Source organism: Amphiprion ocellaris, chromosome 1 (genome assembly GCF_022539595.1).
Source record: "Amphiprion ocellaris isolate individual 3 ecotype Okinawa chromosome 1, ASM2253959v1, whole genome shotgun sequence".
Lineage (NCBI taxonomy): Eukaryota > Metazoa > Chordata > Actinopteri > Pomacentridae > Amphiprion > Amphiprion ocellaris.
Window position 1 is genome coordinate 3,795,784 of NC_072766.1, and position 20,922 is coordinate 3,816,705.

At 42.6% G+C, this 20,922-nt stretch overlaps 1 protein-coding gene across 5 annotated transcripts in view; it reads left to right on the forward strand.

Moving 5' to 3' along the window:
• The first annotated feature begins 537 nt into the window (after positions 1-537).
• dmxl2 (Dmx-like 2) overlaps positions 538-20,922 on the forward strand; it is a 42,598-nt gene continuing 22,213 nt past the window's right edge. For 4 of the 5 annotated variants that reach the window (XM_023265945.3, XM_023265948.3, XM_035946286.2 and 1 more), the window contains exons 1-22: positions 538-948; positions 9,151-9,276; positions 9,544-9,615; positions 9,735-9,813; positions 10,010-10,154; positions 11,016-11,082; positions 11,167-11,339; positions 12,600-12,780; positions 12,910-13,090; positions 13,194-13,412; positions 13,514-13,785; positions 14,931-15,200; positions 15,337-15,566; positions 16,191-16,393; positions 16,888-17,009; positions 17,539-17,628; positions 17,756-17,864; positions 17,970-18,089; positions 18,723-18,950; positions 19,206-19,492; positions 19,992-20,164; positions 20,264-20,915. In XM_023265945.3, the coding sequence (XP_023121713.1) occupies positions 862-948; positions 9,151-9,276; positions 9,544-9,615; positions 9,735-9,813; positions 10,010-10,154; positions 11,016-11,082; positions 11,167-11,339; positions 12,600-12,780; positions 12,910-13,090; positions 13,194-13,412; positions 13,514-13,785; positions 14,931-15,200; positions 15,337-15,566; positions 16,191-16,393; positions 16,888-17,009; positions 17,539-17,628; positions 17,756-17,864; positions 17,970-18,089; positions 18,723-18,950; positions 19,206-19,492; positions 19,992-20,164; positions 20,264-20,915 (4,086 nt within the window). In that variant the 5' untranslated portion in view covers positions 538-861. The remainder of the gene's footprint in view (positions 949-9,150; positions 9,277-9,543; positions 9,616-9,734; positions 9,814-10,009; positions 10,155-11,015; positions 11,083-11,166; positions 11,340-12,599; positions 12,781-12,909; positions 13,091-13,193; positions 13,413-13,513; positions 13,786-14,930; positions 15,201-15,336; positions 15,567-16,190; positions 16,394-16,887; positions 17,010-17,538; positions 17,629-17,755; positions 17,865-17,969; positions 18,090-18,722; positions 18,951-19,205; positions 19,493-19,991; positions 20,165-20,263; positions 20,916-20,922) is intronic. The other variant, XM_023265947.3, reaches the window with a different exon arrangement.

The following is a 20,922-nucleotide window of genomic DNA, read 5'->3' on the forward strand; positions in this document are numbered from 1 at the left end:
AGGTAACTGAAGCATTGTTTCTTCATTAAAAAGAACTGACACTTGTGTGACCTTAGCAGTCTTGATAAGTATAAGGCCTTATTTTAGTTGACAGTTGGGAACCACATGACAAAACACTACAGCTCCATTCATTTGTTTCTGCTCCAGCATGATCCCTGCTGCGGTTTATTTTTCACGGCCTTTTCTCGTTTGATAGCTTATTTTCGGCCACTGTTGAAAGTATTACCCAATCAGTTTTGATTTTACCCCAGACCCAACATTATGATCAATGAACTCAAATCCACAAACAGGCACCCCGTAAACATAGAATAAGCAGTGCTAGAGGAGCTATACAGCATGCTAGAAATAAGCATGGCGAATTCTGCAGCTAAAATGTATGTCATCTTAACGAATAGGCGCGTCAATGCAAACAAGTGGGGTTTTATTTGGGGGTAGAGTACAAAAAGGTGCTCAGGTAAATTCAGGAGTTTGCGTTTTCCGGTCTAGACGGTGCGGATCTATGGCCATTCAGTCGTGCCTGGACAACGTCGGGAACGCGCATGTCAGGATCGCTGCAGAGATCCTGCTGCCTCGGCTCTCACGATTAATCGTGGGGATGGTGTTGACAGGGAGAGGCGACGGACGGCCAGTTGTGCGCGTTTAAATGGATGTCAGGACCCGATGAAATTACGCTCACACGGATCGAACACAGATTCACCGCAGAGCCGCTGTCCGGGGAGCCAGACGACACCGCCAGGCCGAGGACAGCGTTGATGTTACTGATGGAATTCCCGGTCGTTGCTAGATGGAGAAACCGAAAGGGTGGACTCGTCGTTATAAATAATTAAAAACCCCCCATCTGCTGCTAAAATATAAAGGAAAATGCATCTGCACCAGGTGCTGACGGGAGCTGTGAACCCCGGAGACTGCTGCTACTCGGTGGGAAGCGTGAATGACATTCCGTTCACGGTGAGATTTTATTTTGATATCGTTCGCTCGGGATGACACCCAGGGAGGCTAACGACTGACTAGCTAGCTGGATAGTTGGCTAACTGGCGTTGTGTTGGCTGTGAACGGGGGGGAGGCTGGCTAGCGAGCTAAAGCGGTGGCTAACCGGGTAGTAAGCTAGCCAAACTGCTGCACCGAGGGATTCACAAACAGTCCAGTCGGGGCATCCTTGTCACAAGACTCCCTCGTTTTTTCCCCCCTCCCCATTTACCTTGTCAGTCAGTCATTGACAGGCTAACAACTAGCTCGTCAACGGTAACGTCCGCATCTGTTATTTGCGGCGACGTTTCTATTATTTATCGCCGCGAGACAGTTAACCCTAGCCACTCAAATGACCTTTAGCTGCATCTCGTAACGTTAGAATTACTGCAAGGGAATCCCTTTGCGCAGCCATAACATTGTCGGAGGATATATATGCAGTGGGAGGCGCAATTTCTGCACTACAGGTGACAGTATGATGCTCAGCAGAGGGGGGGAAGAAATGCGCACCGCAGTTGGAATGAGAAGCCGTGTTTGGTGTACTTGCAGAACTAGCTAAGCCAGCTACCATTTGGCGTTAAATCCTCCTCACGGATCATTAGCTCGCTGTCATCCCGGCATCAGCTGCGCCAGCCGTGACGTAGAGAGCCATATATGGATACATGAGCTAGAAGGCTGAGTGACAGTGTTGTGTTGTTGCAGATAATACATTCACAAACGTGCTGCTGTCTGTCATCATGTGGACTCACAGTGAATTAGAGTGCATTTTGTGTGCTTGGTGTGCATTGGTTCTTTATCATTTTACATGCGGGACATAAATCATTCATGTGTTCTGTAAGCACCAAACCCTGTCTTTCTTATGTCATGACCTCTGTGGGATATAAATATTCAATTTGTCTGTCTGAAGTCTGGCAACTTCCCAGAAATTCTCTTTTGTGCCTCAAGTTTGTCAGGGCCTGAGAAGCCCAATCGATATTCCATTTTAGTGCAGCGAGACATGGCAACAACCCGTGATATTACATCCTCTTTTGTAACATCAGATGACTACAGGATGCATCATAAATCAAAAAGATGTTGGCCCTTTTGCTTAAAATGGATCGGTTTTAGTAAAAGTGGAACGAATCTGAATGGCAGAGTCAGCTCTTGTATTGAGATGATGACTTTATTGATAGCTGGATGATCTTTTCATTACATCCCATAAGGACGCCCCACGAAAGCCATTACTGTTATATTTTAACTGAGTGCTTTAATATGGAGTCATCATCTTCACAAGTCTTCCGAGTCTGTTATATTAAAAGCGTTTTCATGTTTTCGTGCAGCTTCTCATTTGCTAATGCGACAGTACGTTCTCTAGAACAGCATTTAACAGAATCACAAGGTTTATTTGTTGATACGAAACAGCATTAGAGCTGCATTTGTTAAATTCTGCCGATGCTGGCTCACAGTAAATTCTTGAGCAGCTATGTCGCACTCCACCATTCCCTCATGCTGAGATCACTATAAGCCAGTCTAATGGCTGCCAGATCTGGGCTTGGTCTGCTCCTGCTGTTCATTTGTGAATTGGTGTTTTGTTATTGTTATTTTTTTCTATATATTTGATATTTTTTCAGAAAAACCGACACCTGTCTACACCTTTCTGAGCCCTGACTCTGTTAGAATACAGTTCAGCTATTCGTTATCGTATTTGTTACAGCTAAAGCTATGGAGAGGAGTTGTTCCTCTTTCCCTTTACAGTGACTCCAAGGCAGCTGAAATGTAAACAGGCGGCTGTCATACCTTGGGTCATATCTGCTCAACAACACAGGACAGAGATGGTTGTGAAGCTGAAGCCCTGCTCGACGCCACGGGGCCCATGTTTCTGTGCCTGGTGTTTTTCTTTCTGTGTCTGAGAGGGTATTTGAAGAACACGAGACATCATGTCCAATGTAGTTACACTCACACTGACCCCTAGGGCTCCTAGGCCAGACCCTGACACACAACACAACACACACACACACACACACACACACACACACACACACACACAGACCTAACCTACAGCAGCCATGAGTGCAACAGCTCCAACATGGCTTCCACAGTCTATCATTCTCAACTTTGTGCATTAACATACTGACAAGAAATAGGAAGACATGTATTTAAATTGTACAGTGAATGAATGGTGACCTGAGCCCAGCGAGATAACAGCTGGTGGATGTAGAATCTACTTTCAGAATATTTAGACCCATGAGTAGGAAGTGGGGGGAAAAAAAGAGAACAAGTACACAATGAAAACATGATTTTGGTAGATTTTTAGTAATCAAGTGTTGCATTACATGAATTGCCTTTTTGCATTTTTCATTTGTACATACAAGCTCAAGACAGAACAGATGTGTTTTTTTTTTCTGATTACACTGCAGCAGTGATGGTTTGAAAAATCATTTTCATGTCTATCGCAGTGCTTCTTGACCTGTGGTTGATGCTGTGAATTTACCTACCGACAGCTTAGTGGGTTTGATATGCAGAGCTGCAGATGTGTGATTGGCTAAAAATAGAATGCACGTGTAAACTAGAAAGCACAGAGGGAGGGAGAGAGAGAGAACATAACCCCACAAAGGCTCCATATTTCTTTAAATTGTGTTGTTTTATGTTGGGATCTTGACCTAGATCACAATACCATTAATGTCGCATAATGCAAGATAGTAACGCAGACTGGCCAAAAGTCTTTCGGAATGTATGCTGGTGTATTGAGCGAGTATGAATTGTCCTAATTTTAAGTGTTACCTTCAGTATATTAATTCTGTTTTTCTGAAGAAGCCCCTGTAGGAAACATCCCGCCAATTTTTTTTGGATTGCTGCAAGTAGATATTTGCAAATGCAATGGTTGAATGGTTGCAGCTGCATATTTCATTCATTTATGCAGTTCGGCCACTGATTACAGAACATTGGTATGGCATATTAAAGTTTTTTCTAGCTCATCATTCATATATCAATACTCTAAATATTAGAAAATCTGTAAGAAATGTGTGCAACCTTTACTAAACCAGGGCAGTGAGCCAAATACAAATATCTTCTATGTCTAAAGAGCTATATATCAATATGCAATGAGTTTTATAATTCATCCGGCTAGGTGTATCTATAGAGTACTCTGCTACTACAAGTGGTTCAAGAGGTTTGCTGTAGTTGCAGCCAGTCTGATTGGCTACATTGATTTAGTTTGATATGACCAGCTGATCGAATAGAGAAAGACTGAAGCCAGACCTTGTTTTTGGTTGTGTATGCCCACTGTTAGCGAATAGCAAAGCCCATATAGTATGACTGTGGACAGTAGGGTCAGAGTACAGGTCTGTGCAATAGTTTTTGCCAGGGATAATGTCTTAATACAGATTGACAGAAGCACAAGGTTACTACAGGTCATATTTGATCAATTTGTGTTTATAAAATGCTTGCAACTAAGCATGTCAGTTTCAGCTTTAAAGCCCACTAACTAGCACGAAGATGAAAATGTTAAATACGGTCGCAGCTGTGGCTGTGAAACATGCTTACTTGCATGATTACATCAAGCATGGGGAAGAAGTGGGCTTTGATGGAAAGAAGGCAGAAGTGATCGCTCTTTCTCTTCCTCTTATCTACTTTCATTATCACAGCACATGGCAAAATTTACTCTTTCTCCCCAAAATACACTCCATCCTGAAAAGCAGCTACATCTGTGCCTCATGGTGGTTGTCTTTATGCAAGTAGCTTTTTCAATGGTCTTAACAAGCTAGATGTGCTTGAACCTCTGTGGTTAATATAAAGATGTCATGTAGATAGCAGCTGTCTTTCAGTAGACTAGAAATGGAGTTTGCTGACTGAGTTTTTTTAGAAGAATGATGCAGGGGTTTCCCAGTGTTGGGTAAGAACCCAAGTCAGTTTGGGGATTCAAAGACGGCTGTTTTGGTATATCAAACAGTATTATTGACATCCTTCCTCTCACGTACTATGCCCTTGGTTAACTTTTAAACGCAATACTGGAGTAACTGTGAAGTTTGAAAGGGGTTTTTAAGAAGTAGTGACTTCCACTCTGGAAAAAACAACATGAAGTTTCTTAGTAAAGTGTAGAGCCAAAACAACTTCACTGCACCTTGATATTGATTCTACATGTCTCTTGAAGTCTACGGGACTGATAAAACACCATTCCTCCAAAGGATAGCCCCTCTTTTGATGTTTTGATGGTTTTGGAGGGCAGTTTCTAATACATCATCCTAAAATCTCCCATAGTGTTTGAGATAGGTTAGATCTGGTGACTTCCAAAGTCATAGCATTTCATTCACATCATTTAGAAACTCATCAGAGCATTTAATGCCCCTGTGAGCCCAATCGATGCAGGCATTGCCATCCTGGAAGGATAAAGGTGATCACTCAGAACAGTGTTGCTTTGATTTGCAGTGACCCTTCCCTCTAAGGGAACAAGTGCACCCAAACTATGCTAGCAAAATGTCTGCCGCAGCAAAACAAGGCCACAGGGTTCAGGTTTTTCCTTAAATGTATCACCTATCTGTAAGCACATATATAGACAGAGAGTAAGGTTTTTTTGCATAACAATACACTTCATTGTTTCCCTGCTCACCTTAGATGCCACAACTTTGTCAACAGACAGGTAATATTAATCCAAAGGCAGCAACATTCTTGAAATAAGCAGCTTACATGTCTGGTCATGAGGAAGCTTTGCTGCTTCTGGGCTGCACTCGTTCAGCCTGTGGAATCCGTGGTTTCTCATAGTACTGAGCCAAATAAATATCCTACCAGGTTGATAAAATTAAATTGATTGGAATGAGATTTCAGCAAACCCCTGTTTTTTTATTTGTATTTTTTAAAGGGCTGCCTGTGAATAAAATAGATTTGTGGCTGACTAATGGTCATAAGGTCCCAATCTCTTTGCTGATTTGCCTTAAAAATCTGACTGTCTCTCCAGTGGCATTTGCCCACAGCATATGAAAGCAGTCATGCAGACAGAATTTGCAAAAAGCTGTGTTTATTAAAAGCAGAAGTGTAGCATTTTTTGGCAAGTATTGAGCTGTTAGAAATGGGAGATGTGATTCTCTAGTAATGACGGTTGAATATTCCCATAAAAAGACCCCAGAAGACAAACACTATAAAAACAATTGATCTATAAACTGGCTCCAAATGTCACAGGCATCAGTGAAGATAATAAATAAATTTAATCTGATTTGTTTTTGCTGTTAAATCTTTCATCTGTATATAATAAACTGGGGCAATGTTTACCACAAAGGGTGTAGCGATATAGGTATACATCCTGTATCATTGTGTAAGGTGTATTTGCTTTGATGTGAGACTTCTGCATGCCCAGTTACTGTCAGAATAGAGTAAATGTCCCAGAACAGAAATTCTAGACCACAGGTTCCACCTGGAACAGTTTGGCAGCACGCCAGTTGTCTTTTAGCCAAGACATACTTAGGATTAGCCCTGAAAGCTGAGCAGACACTGGGCAATTTTTATTAATGTTGTATGATGTGTCATCTCCATGTTTTAATCGTGTCCTCCTACAGACACAGAACCTGACCAGGACTTCTCTGCTCACACTTTACAAGTCAATCAGTCATCTCACAAAGCAGACCCTCACCAGTTTTGCCAAAACAAATGACAAAAGTTGCATTTTATGCATTTTATTTGCTTTATTTGCTGTAATGAAATTGCACCAAAACATGCATTTTTTATAATCCAAGCTTACCATGATGCCATGAATCAGTATGATGCTGCTACTACCAATGAAGCCTTCTGTTTTGTATGCCATCCCTCCGCTCCTTGATGCTCTTGTCTGTGTGTGTGCACCTGAGCATGTGGATTTGTGGATGATGAAAGAAATACAGAACACAAACACGACCAACCCAGCTGAACAAAGCAATGGTGATGGCTCCGTCCGGTTAAAGGCAGATACACTCAAGCTTACTAGCACAATGTCCTGCTGGGTCCGAATTTCCTTGCTGACACAGAGAGTAGAATAGACCCACACATTAGCTTGTCTGTGTGTGAATGGGAACGCGAGGTGCAGAGCAGTTCTAGACGGTGTGTGACGGTGACCGCTTTTAATTCCAGCTGTAATGTGCAGGAGAAAATGCCGCAGTAATAGTAAAGCACATACCGCTTCTCTCTCACTTCTCTTTCTTAACTGTCGCCCACATATTATATTACAGTAGGTAACTTATAATTGTATGATCATTTTCACTATCACTTCAACCTCCTGCTGTCACTTTGCATTGTGCTACTGGCTATAATGCTGTGCTGTCGTGTGACCCAGTGGTTCTCAGCCACTCCTCCTGTTCTCCTGAATAATGAAAGACACAAGCCGTCATCCTGACTGTACTGTTGCTCTGAGGCCAGCTTGCCTGTCTCCCAGGTGCTGCTGCCGTTCTTACTCATGTATGCCAGCTGCCAACAATCCCCATTGTATCGGTTTACCTTCCAGCCCATCTTCCAAATCTTAGCACAGGCCTGCCCATTAAGCGTGGGAAATTAGCTTGTATATTTATTGCACATGAGTAGGTTCTATTTCATGCAGTGAGCTGTAAAACAGCATCTTATAGTGACTGAGCTATATTATGTGATTTCTGTTAGTTTTATCACTGCAGTCTTCCAGTGGTTTAAGATACCTGCCACGCTGTACTAATATCTCACCCTTCTGATGCAATATTCATATAGACGCCATTGTGAGCTCTATTTTTGTGGCAGCACAGCAATCAGTGCCGATAAAGCTCTGACAGTTTGGTATTTTCCTGACCTTGATATCAGCTTTGCACTTGTGTGTGATGCTGCAATATGAGGTTCATTCAAAAGAGGCAGCACAAAGCAACTTGTTGATGTTCTAGGGAAAAATGTGTCTTAGACTTTACGCTGGGAATAAGTGTTTTACATGTATGCCTATTTCTGGTGCAACACCTGACATATGCTGATGAATTTCCAGCCTTTGATTTGAGAAGTGTCACATGTGAGTGCTCCCCCACTATGCCAGGGTTTTTGCTTCACAGAGGAGTTTTGGCACCCCCAAAGAGGTTTTTGGCAGCACCAAAGGAAACTCACGAGTACCAGAATGATTAAGATTGAGAATATAAAAAAATATTTTTAACCACTCTTCTTAATTGGGGTTTAATTACTCAAGCATAGCATTTCTCAAATTGTTAGAAATATGAGACAAATTAATAGGTTTATCTCAAATTAGGTAACTTTAGTCATGCCTAATTACCCCGCAAAGTCCATTCTGAGCCAGGAAATAACCCTGTATGCAGGATGACCCGCTGTGTTTATTATGAAGTCACAAAAAAATGATGCCAGATTGGTCCAAAATTACCTCATATAATACTACAAGCATCAGACACACACAGTCCGTTTTGACTCAGTTGTTGTTGTTTATGTAGATAATGTCAGATTACAGCGGTTCATCAACCCTATATGTTACTACTCATTTCTCTGCTTTGTTTACAGTATAAGTACAATCTTACAATTTATGTGAAATGGCAGTGCAAATCCTATTATTTCACTTTTTTTTATACATAATGTGCATATCTATAACATAAGGAACAGTAAAAGTGAAGTAACTCAGATTAGTAGTAAACTGGTTATTTGTTTTGTATGATTTATTTGTGTGATAACTTTACATGTTAAATAGCAACCCACTCTGGCTGCAGACTTACTGTTTTGTTTACTTTCTGCACCATTCAGCTAATCATATAATATCCTGAAGAAGCCTTTTTCCAGTTGTTGAGCTGATGTCCTTATGCTTCGCTGTGATAGGCACAGCTATTTCAGAGCAATGAGGTTGGTTAAGTGTTTATTTATTAACCACCACACCCTCATATAGTCTACTTCCACCGGCCCTTTTGCACACTACACTGCTGCACATTCATGAACCACAAATGCAGCTGCACTTGGTGATGCGTGTCAGTGCGCGCTCTGATGGTCTGCTTTTATTTATAATGTTTATACAGTTTTAATGTATGCATATGGAAATTTAAACTAGGAAGAAACATGCTGAGTTGTAAGGTAGCAGAGCATATATACTTTAAAAGTCAATTAATAAATGGGAGTCTTGTCAGATGCATTATTTATTGTTAAAGCTTTTTTGGAGTAATGTTTAGCATTTTAACGTTAAGTGGTTCCATTTATTTTGTGTGTTGTTCTGATCCTATTTCTCCTGTACCGATTTCTTTCCAGGCTTATGGCTCAGGGTGTGATGTGGTGATCTTGGCTAGTGACTTTGAGTGTGTTCAGATTATCCCAGGAGCTCAGAATGGAAACATACAGGTGGGCTGCGTGGAGTGCTCCCACCAGCTTGGCAGGGTAAGTGTTGGCTCCACACTCAGACACACTCCCACACTCAGTGTTAGTTTTCCATGTAGCCGGAAGACATTATCAATTACGCTGAGCACAAAGAGGTACATTTAGCCATGTTTGCTCCCATCTTGTGCTGGCCGTGCTCTTCTCTCCTTGCTATCCCACTCTCCTGCACCACTCCCCACCTACCCCTCTCTCCTGTGGGAATGACTGTGCAGAAGCACTGATGGGGTGAGTAATGTTGTGATGATGAACACAGCTCTTTATTTTTAGATTGCTGCATCCTACGGAAACACAGTCTGCATCTTTGAACCTCTTTCTACCAACCCAAATAAACGCCACAAGGTGAGTGATGAATGTCAGGATTTTAGACAGATGTGATTCAAATCAGTTTCTAGTGTGTTTAATTACATGTGTGTGCCAATAACACTGCACGGTGTGTGTCGCTCTCCAACCACTAACAGCAGCTTAACTATCAGTGGCAAAAGACAGGACAGTTCTTCCTCGATGCCATCACCTACAACCTGGCCTGGGACCCACAAGGTACACCGATGTTTTTGTGTTTAATTGATGTCTAAAAAAATTAATCCATGATACAGACAGCTTCCACTCCTCGCCCCCCTTTGTTTGTCTAGAACAGCATGTGCATTATGTAAGAGTCAGAGCGTGCATGTGGCTCTGTCTACTGTACCAGCCAACGTGGGACATGAGGTGTGTAACAGTGCTTTTGTGTCTTCAGGGAACCGTATCCTAGCAGCAACCGAGCGGCTCCAGCTGTGGGCTCCTCCGCTGACAGATGCCCTAATAGAGGAGGAGGATGGGCAGCTGATTGAGGACAAGCCCCACCCTGTCCTCAATGACTGGAACTGTGTCTGGCAGTGCAAGTACGTTTTTTTTGTGCATTTGTACCTACTACAAAAGCATCTAATCTGATTGATGTTAAAAGAACATGCTGCTTCAAGGTTACGTACATTAGGCCAGCAGTAGTGATGAAGCAAATGTGAAAATACCCTGGCAACCAACTGACCAGTAAACTAAGTGTCGAGCAGATTTCCTTCATTTCATTCTCACTTATTACTTGTTTAATTTTCTTGTAAAAATCAAGCCAGTAAAAGCTTTCCGTGGCCAAATTTGTCACATGTATTTTTAAGTGAAAAGTGCTTTTTTCGTCTGTAAAATATTAACTTTTTCTCTCAGTTTCATGATGATTCAAGGATTATATTTATTCAGAGCAGTAAGGAAACTGAATATTGCACATGTGCACTATTTGTTTCAGTCAATTTCTGACAGCTGAATTTTTACATGCAGTAAAGAATTAGTCCTTGCCCTGTACAGACAAACTATTAACCTGAATTCTTCCTCTTAAAGGTTGTGAAATGATCATTTTTACTAATAAAAGCTTATAGGGAGTTACTGATTATCCAGACGCATCTTGCCTCACATGAAGGCCCTTTGTGCACTGTTGTAAGCCACTCTTTTGAGTCTGCTGCCTGTGCTTTTAGCTGTGTAAATAGACACAGACATATAATACCATATTAGTTATTGTTATATGATGACACATAGAGATCCACTAAAACAAGACAGTGCGAGCTCTGAAATTAGCAGCAATAGGTCATGCACAAAGCTACCACACATACTAATGGACAGCTGACAAGATAACCACTTGTCTTGTTTTTACTGTGGAGCTTTTCTCTTGGAGAAGTGAACATAGCTGATATTGTTGTTTATCTATGTGTTCCTCTTAGGACTGCTGCATCTGTTCATGTTGCCAAGTGGTCTCCTGATGGGGAGTACTTTGCAACTGTTGGAAAGGTATAAACACCCATCGTTGGATCATTTTGGAAATTGGGAGGTCTGTTGTTGTGTTTGTATTTTAACATTTGTGTGTGTGCACAGGATGACTGTTTACTCAAGGTGTGGTATCCCACCACGGGCTGGCGTTCTGCAGTGGTGGTCCAGGACCTGTCTGATAAAAAGCCTCTACCTGTTCACTTCTCCTTTGTTTACCTGGCCCATCCTCGCTCGGTCACTGGGGTGTCCTGGAGGAAGACCAGCAAGTACATGCCCAAGTAAGAAAGCATACACAATCACCTTTTGGTACATGCTTGTTGTCCTCTAAAGCCTGACATGTTGGGCAAAAAATAGAGATTTTCCCTCTTCTGAGTCATGTTTTAATGAACAAATATGTAAAAATGACAATACTGTCTAAATTGTTTTTACCATGTGTGACTCTATATTTTGGTAAATTTTAAGGGTTTTAAATTGCAATATGGAGATTACTTTTGCCTGATTCCTAGCATTCAGGTGCCATGCTGTGTTCTTTTATGGCAAGTTTACGTAAGTTTCCTTAAATGCCAGAGCAAGTTTAGTGATTGCACTTTACACAAAGTGTAAAGTTTACTGAGATTGCATATTTATGTGATTCACCATGGTTCCCAGTCTTAGTAAGCAGTCTGTCCTCGGGACCCTGGAATGTGACGCTGAGTATGCATAATTTGTGTGGTGTTAGGCTTGTCACTGGAACAAAATTTACAGAGAAGAGCAACCCGAGCTGGTGTCACTGACTTTTAAATAACATCATAAGACCTCAGCCTGCACAGTGGTCAGTCTGCTGCCATGTGTAAGGCTGTTGTTCAGTGCCTGCTGCTGACTAGCATCCCTAGCTGCCATTTGGCATCTGCCGCATTTGTTTGTGGCAGCTGAGCAAACTAATAATGTTAAATCAGTTGTGGAAGCAGCCAGTGAGCAGGAGTTCTCAGTTGTGAATCAGCAGATTCTTCCTTTTAATGCAGTCTTGACTTCATTGAGCTTCTGCCTTTCCCTCTTCCTAAACCAAAACAGGCTGGATAGGCTCAGCAAAGTTAAGTGTCAGTGGCAAATTTTTCATTTGGCCTAATATTTGTATACGAAGTGTCAGACAAGACCATACTGAATAGTCTGTTTTTTTGTTTGGGACTCTTCCGTGTATTGTTGGATTTACTAAATATGACCACTCTATTTCTGCTTATGCGGTAAGATTTCCAAGAGTTCCAGTTTTATTCCCTTAACTTGCACTTCCACTTCATTGTGTCCGTAGTGAGGGGTGTTTGATACACTTGGCCTTTTAGAAAATATAGTTAAATTACTGATTGGTTTTGTAGAGTGAACCACATTAGTAGATGGTCATCTGCCACATAGAGTGCTCCTACCGTCCAGTATGTCATTGCAGTCGAACCTTGATTGCTTAAGATGCTGTAATGTATTATAATGTAAGCATATTTAAAGGAGAAACTGATTAAAAAAAAGGACTGATTGATGAATTCTGCTGATTTTTTTATTATCTTTTAAAGGGGTTCAGTGTGCAATGTGTTGCTGACATCCTGCGAGGATGGTGTGTGTAGGTTATGGTCAGAGACCCTGTTACCGGAAGATAGTCTGCTTGGAGGACAGATCTCTGAGAACACACACTCCTTCAGCTCCAGTCTGCCAGGCCTGGCAGGCAATAAGGACAAGATCCAGCATGCTTTGGAGGTACACGGAGATCTCATCAAAAACAAGTCATAAAAGAAAACATAAAATAAATGCCATTTGTGATTATCTTAAGGAAGAAAAAATGTAAGCCTGTTCTCATGGTTTTATTCCTGTTCTTTTCTCGGTTAGTCAATCCACCACCTCAAACATCTGCGTCGGGGCCGGCGACGGTCCTCTGCTCTGGTGGCACACAGCGATCTGCTGCCCTCTCAGCTTGGCACGCAGGACACACACACTCACCGCCACATCGCTCATCATGCCAACGCCCTGTGTCACTTCCATATCTCAGCCAGTATTAACCCTAACACAGGTAGGGTGTTTTTGTTGGAGCTGACCCACGCTCATTGAACACAGCTGTACACTTCCTTTGAGCTTGAGTCATGTTGTATTTACTCCTCTTATTTCTCTGTCAGATATCCCATCAATGCTAGCAGACTCTGCAGTGTTCAACCCAGATGATGGCACTGGTGGTGGAGGCTTCATGGTTCACTGGCTTAACAATAAGGACCTCAGCTTCACTTCCTCCATGGACCTCTTCATGCTGCAGCTCCGTAAGTTCTCTGAACAGCAGCTGGAACAGGCTACTGACGACCCCCTGGACCCTGAAGGATCCCCGATGAAGTTTGACTTTGGTATGACTCACAGCCAGGCCAACATATAGGTCTTTAAATATTGTATCTTGAATGCAGCATCATTTTTTATTTTTTAAATGTAATGTTGTCTGGCTTTCTAGACTTAGACGAGATGTCGGACAAAGCGTCCTCAGAGCACGGAGAAGAGGGGGAGTCTGGGGAGCAGGGCAGCACCAAGGCATCCTCACCGGGATCCAGTTCCAGCATGCCTTTGCCCTCCATGCTGCTAGAAAGGAAGATGGAGACTCTGACCACGGAATGGAACAAAAGTCCAGACATGCTGTTTACCATCCATCCCTCTGATGGATCTTTCCTAGTTTGGCATGTGAAGTACTTGGACGAGTTCAACCAGGGCATCTTCAGACAGGTTCAGGTGAGCAAAAGGACAAGAACATGAAAATATCTTTCAAATCCTGCAGAAGAGAAAACTTTCTCAGATTTTTTTTTTTCTTCTTCTTGTGCTTCAAATGCAGTAGCATCTTTGCTCAGTCTCTCATACATACATTGTGGCAGCTGTGTGGCTGTGGTTAAGTTTGCCTAAAACACAAGGTGACTCAGCACTCCCCTACCCTTATATAAGACTAGTAATGTCCCTTCTATTTCCTTCAGAGGAAAGTCAGGGTGTTCCTCTGTGTTTACTAAAGTTACTAAAGTCATGGAAGTAATGTTAATTTGCAACAGCTGATACAACCTGCCTCAGGTGGCGTTCATCATTTTAACTGGTCAAAGCGATTGTTAGCACCAACAAAAAATGAGAAGCCACTACATGAGTGTTTTGTATGTGTTGTGCTGTTTGCTGATGAGAATAAGTAGGAGCGATTGATTTTGGAGTGTTTAGCAAATCTGTGTATTTTGCCAAATTCAGTGTCTGAAATGATGCACCCAAATCATTTTTCACATTCACACACTCAAATTTTCATTTTGATATGCAGCGAGAAGCTGTAGAGCCCAGCTGTCCTTAAGAACAGCGGCGCTGCAACACAAGCTGCCCGAGGAAGACAAGACACAATAGAGTACAGTAAAAAAAATAAATAAAGTTTGAGTTGGAGTTTGATTTGCCGTATTTTAGCTGATGCAGGTGTTTTAAAATACGCCTGAATCTGCCTCAATAAGATAAGCTGTGGACAACTCAAAAAATCTGTTCATGTGGCTTTTTTCAGGTCTGCAGTGATACAGGAATATATGTAGTCACAATGTCTTTGTGATCAAAACAAGAGAACACACCTGCACATAATAATAAGAACTCTGTGATGCTATGCTAGCATATGAAATCCATGCATACTGTTGAAAGGACATATATGTAATATATCCATACAGCTATGTGTTTTTATGGGCAAGTTTTGATCATGAATGTTCATTCCAAATAGCATAATGTTCATGTTGTCGCTACAGATGAACTACAGCGCTGACATCATATTGGTACAAATAACTAATTAGGTCTCTACAGGACTGAGAGACTATAGAGAATATGCACCTATGTTCCTAATGTTTTTTATTTTCCTCCACCTCTTTCACCAGGTGTCCTTCTCCTCCCGTATTCCAGTAGCATTTCCTACAGGTGATGCTAATTCGCTGAGTAAAAACATTTTGATGTACGCCTGCACTTTGACCGAGGGGGAGAGCGCCGGGGCAGGCGAGCAGGGGAGGATGCTCCAACATGTCTCCCACTCCGCTTCAACCTCAGCTGGCCTGGGTTCACCCGCTGTTTCTGCCTCCCCCATCCCTCACCCTGGCATTAGTCCTGCTGTCATGATGGTCTCCAAGCATGTTGATGGGTCTCTTAACCAGGTAAAAGGTTGAGATTCAAACAAATGCCATGTGTGTGAACCAATTTTATATAATGACCAAAAAAACCCTCTGTATTGTAATTGTTATGTAGGTGTGTATTCTGCTTTTCCACACAAAATGTTTCCTCTATCTGCAGTGGGCAGTGACATTTGCTGAGCGTTCCGCCTTTTCCAACGTACTGACAGTGTCTCACAAGTTCCGGTACTGTGGCCACCGTTTCCATCTGAATGACCAGGCCTGCCACACAGTGCTGCCGCTGCTGCTGACCTCCTCCCATCACAATGCCCTGCTAACCCCTCCATCAGCCCCTGGCAGCATGGAGGGAGAGCAGCCGCCCACCTTTCCCCTCCCAAAAGGACTCCCCAGGTATAGAACAGAGGAGAGGTATCGATTAATGGGCAGCTCACATATTAGGCTTGCAGGGAGAGCAAAAACCTGCTATTCATTGTGAATGTGATCTGGCACCGAGATATGCTAAATTATATGCAAATGTCGTCTGACGCAGTGTGAGCAACAACCATACGAGAGCCAGCCTCACTTATTTTAATGCTTACAGAAACACAGAGTTGTTTACTACTGCTTTGCTTCCAGCTCGGATACAATACTGCAGTGCTAATCAGTCTTGCCAGTTCAAGTGTGTAAAGAGAGATGGCAAAAAATCTATTGTTTACTCAGGGAAACAATCATACAAGGAATTAACTACTTCCTCATATGAAGTAAAGCAGCTATGTCAGAACATGAAAGTCCAGTAAGACCAGAGTATTGTCATAGCTTCATAATTGGGTAGAGACTGCCTACCACTTTTCATCTGTATGTGTGAGAGCAGGATAGAAAAAAGACAAAGAAAAGAAAGAATAGACAAGCGGCACATGGTTGAAATGTCATAGATTCTGCTTATAGCAACACTCTCACAGTCTTACATAAATGATGAACTTCCTTCCCTCTACGTGAAACATGAGTTCTGATCATGCATTATTTTTACATTAACAGGAAGCAGCTTCGTAACGCAGCTACAAGGACCTTTCACGACCCCAATGCCATTTACAGTGAGCTGATTTTGTGGAGGGTGGACCACATTGGACCCCTGTCCTGCACCGGAGGGGTCTCAGAACTGGCCCGCATCAACTCTCTGCACACCTCTGCCTTCAGCAACGTTGCTTGGCTACCTACACTCGTGCCCAGCTCTGTGCTCGGTAAACACAACATACATTTTTAATATGAAGTGATGAGTAACAGTGCAGAAACATCCATGTTATGAGGAAATAATTATCAAAAATTTTAATGTAAAAGTTGAAGTTTTACTGTTGCTGAATCATCAGAGCTCTTGCCCTTTGAGCAGTGTGATACTTGTTTCACTATTTGTCAGGACCAAACTGTGACAAATATAAGAGCATTCAGGCCACTGAATTGCATGCCTCTAGTGCTGGCAGTAGCAAATAAAAGTCAATTTTGCATTTCAGATTTGCATCAAAAAGTTCATTAATTCCAATAAAGATATTTTCATGAATGTGCCTTGAAAGCAGTAATATACCTTTTCCAATTAAGAACTAGCCTGGATAGAGATTTCCGAATCATTGTTCTCTACTGCCTGAAGAAGGAGCTTAATCATTTAGGTTTGGAAATTGTTGGATGTTTTTTATTACACAGACACACGGTTCCATTTATGACTTTGTGTTGTGCCCATCAGGAACTTACTGTAACAGTGCCAGCGCCTGCTTCGTGGCATCAGATGGTAAAAACCTGCGTCTCTATCAAGCTGTGGTGGATGCCAGAAAACTGCTGGATGAGCTGTCAGACCCTGAAACCTCTGTGAGTGGACACAGACGGCTGTCACTGCACACGAAAAAATGTTTTATTGCTCAATGGGATGTGATAGTTTCTGTTTAGAGTCTCTGTTCGGTGAATCTTCTTTGTCTGGGTCTTCATGTCTCACACAGTGAATCTTTAAAGCTTTTGTTCTAAAAGACCAGGGATTCAGCTCAAAGCAGGCTTTGGGGCTAACAAGTAAAGCGGTGCATAGTTAATGGATTGATGGATGGATGTTATAGGCCAGCTTCTTCACATATGTGATTTTTTTTTAGCAATTTCCTTCTGTGCTGCCTTTACAAATATTAACAAAATGCAAAACAACAATGCACAATCTACATCATTCACACAGATCCTGGATTTATTAGAAATGTGGCAGCGCGTCTCATAAAGACAAATGTTGTTTTCTTCTTCATACTACATATTAGCCTCCAGCTTCCCTCAAAACATAATATTTAATACTTCTTCACCAACTAATGGTTTCAAATGAAATGCAAAAAATGGACAGTTTTTCATGCACATCTCTGTTTAGAAACTGGTGGGCGAAGTGTTCAACATTGTCAGCCAGCAGTCCACTGCCAGACCTGGATGTATCATCGAGTTGGACGTCATTACAAACCAGGTTAGCAGCTGCTCTGTGCTTTTCACACCCACTTCAGATCAGTGGTGGATAGAAATTCTGAACTGGAAATCCTGAAACCTCCTGATCAGTATATACAGTAGTAAACTCTTTGATTCTTTGCATCCAGTGTGGCGCCAACACCCAGCTGCTGCATGTCTTCCAAGAGGACTTCATTCTAGGTTACAAGCCTCAGAAAGAACCAGAAGCGTACGCACCAGTCTTTCCATCTGGTGAAGGTAACAGCACTGTGTAAAATTAGAGCTCTGCGTAGGTCTGTTTCCTCTTTTTTTCAAACCTATTTTTCATTCAGTGGAGATGATAACAAATTTTACTCTACCCAGATTTCCAACCTGCCCCGTTTTCTGAGAAGTTCTTCCTGGTGGTGATAGAAAAAGATCTCAACAGGAACTCTGTCCTGCAGATGTGGCACCTGCACCTCAAGTCTGTGCAGGCCTGTGTTGGTAAGTCTACACAGCTCAGCAGATATTGGCATAAATTGACCTTATCTAGACTTTTTCAACTTGAAGTCATGTGAAGTCTTCTTTTTATGTGCATCAAATGCCAGCTATAATGTCTCTGGGGCTGCAATCAAAGAAAATAATGGTCGACTGAAATAGTAGCTGCTCTTCAAGCAATCGATTGGTCTCGGGGCAATAAAATCTGCATGCTATGAACAGTTTAACTAAATCAACCAGTGCATCGTGTGCGCTCTATCTGCTAGCTTCATCAGCCTAAATGGATTATAAATAAATATAAAAGTTTAGTGTTTTCAGAATGCTGACACAGGAACTATTGAAGAATAGAATGCAGACAACTTAACCTATAATTTTTAGATGATATGTCATGTTGGGTGTTGAGCTGTAATATGCTATTTCAGTTTCCAGTACAACCCTTGAGTAACCATTCAGTAAACATTAACTAGGTTAAACCAAGCAGTCTCTGTTAGTTTGGGCAAGTTTTTTACAGGTAGTTTGTTCCCTCCGCCAACAAAAGTCATGGATTAACCCAAACAAAGTAGCACCTGCGATTGACCAACCAATCAACAGTCAAACTGGAGACTCCAGCCCTAAATATTTCTGTGTCTCTGTGTCCAGATGAACAAAGCCCAGATTTCAGCTTCCAGAGCCAGCTAATGGTTCCCAATCAAGTTGTGAATGCAGACTCATCTCCAGAGACCTCTCCCATCAGACCCCTGCCACGGTCAGCTTCTACAGCCAACTTGCAATCAGCCAGCAAACTCATCCTCAGCTCCAAGCTGGTGTACAGCAAGCGGCTCGACCTGCCTCACGGGGTTGAGGTTACCAGGGCCACCCCCTCTGCAGGTTGGGATACATTAATGACTCAGACCATGCCGTTGTTGCCATATTTAAATGGAAGTCTTACTATTTCACATCCCAAAAATAAATTCTGCATTTATTTTAATGTATGCTGACGATTTTGTATAATTTAAGCCATGTCAAGCATATTTTTGGAATGAAAAAACAGTCAAGTTAACACAAGAAATCACAGAACATGTATATTTGCAGTAACCTGCTTGAAAGTTTCTCAGATTTTGTTATGTCTGCTTTTCCTGCCAGGTCATCTAAGTTCCTCCTCCATCTATCCCGTATGCCTGGCTCCGTACCTGATTGTTACTACCTGCTCGGACTCTCGTGTGCGTTTCTGGCGCTGTGCTGTGGAGGGTGATGATGGTTATGGTGGGGATGACTACGCCAACCGGTCGTATCGCTGGGAGCCCTGGGCCCTGATGAACGAGGAGGAGGACAACAACAGTGCAGTGTCTGTGTCAGGGCGACCTGTAGCCGTGTCCTGCTCCTACATCGGCAGGCTGGCTGTTGCCTTTAAACAGCCACGACATGGACAGGTAGGATATTGGACTTTGTAGTGGTATTGTGAGTGTATTTGATCAAAAACCTGTAGAAATGAATGTAACTGTTTCAAAAATGTAAACCCAGTAAATATATATAATTCGACAGTAGCTCCTGGACCCTCCAAAAGTAGTGAGGGAGGTACTAGATTAAATAAACATGAATACCTTGCCTATTATATATTGCAGTGCAGTTAGAATCTGTGCTAATGTTCATTAGCATTTGTAAAAAGTGCTAAAACCTAGCTGGATGTCTTTGAAATGATAATCAGTTGATGCTTATGAACTGCAGACTTATTTATCAGTCTGGGTTTTCAGTGTACTGCAGGACAAAATACGATACGAAGATCTGTGGAGGCACTGATAAGGTCATTTTATTAACAGTCATCTTTTTGTGTATCCTTTATTTAAAGATGTGGTTGGTTTCACAGTGTATGCAGTATCATCAGATTTGACATGTCAGAAATCATTTTAACAGAGCTCTTCTTGTCCTCAGCTGCTGGGTTCTTCAGAGGACTTCTCTATGCATGTGTCCATCTATGAGTGTGAGTCTACCGGCGGCTCAGAGTGGGTTTTAGAGCAAACTCTCCACTTGGATGACTTCACCCGACCCTCATCAACACTGGATCCAAGAGTCAGCGTGGACTCCAACCTCTTTGTCTACAGCAGGTCAGGAAAGTTCTGTACTCGTGTTTGTGTCATATTTTGTCAGACATTTAAAGTTTACTTGTGTGCGTGACTCATAACTTATTTTTTTCCGCATCCCAGGTCTGACCTCTACATGAGCAGAGACCATAGTTCACCCAACATTAAGCACTATGTTCACCTGGACTGGCTGTCAAAGGAGGATGGATCTCACATCCTCACTGTGGGGGTTGGCTCCAACATTCTCATGTATGGCCGAATCTCTGGCATGGTCAATGAGCAGACTAGCAGCAAAGAGGGAGTGGCTGTCATCACCCTGCCTCTAGGGGGCAGTATCAAACAGGGGATTCGCTCACGCTGGATCCTGCTTCGGACCGTGGACCTCCTTTCATCCGTGGATGGCACACCATCTCTGCCAGTCTCCCTATCGTGGGTGAGGGATGGCATCCTGGTGGTGGGCATGGACTGTGAAATGCATGTATATGCACAGTGGCATCAGGACAAGAAGCCTGGTGAGGGAGAGGAGGGCAACTTATCATCAGCAGACATTGCTGGAGGTCAAACTGCAGGTTCCTCCTCAGTGTTTGAAGGGAGAGCCAGGTCCAAGAGTGTGTTTGAAGGGAGTGCTGCTGTGGATGAGGCCCTACGAGCCCCGGCTGGACTTCAGGAAGGGGGGCTGTTTGAGGCAGCTCACTCCCTGTCCCCGACTCTACCCCAGTACCATCCCACCCAGCTGCTGGAACTCATGGACCTGGGCAAGGTTCGCCGTGCCAAGGTGAGTG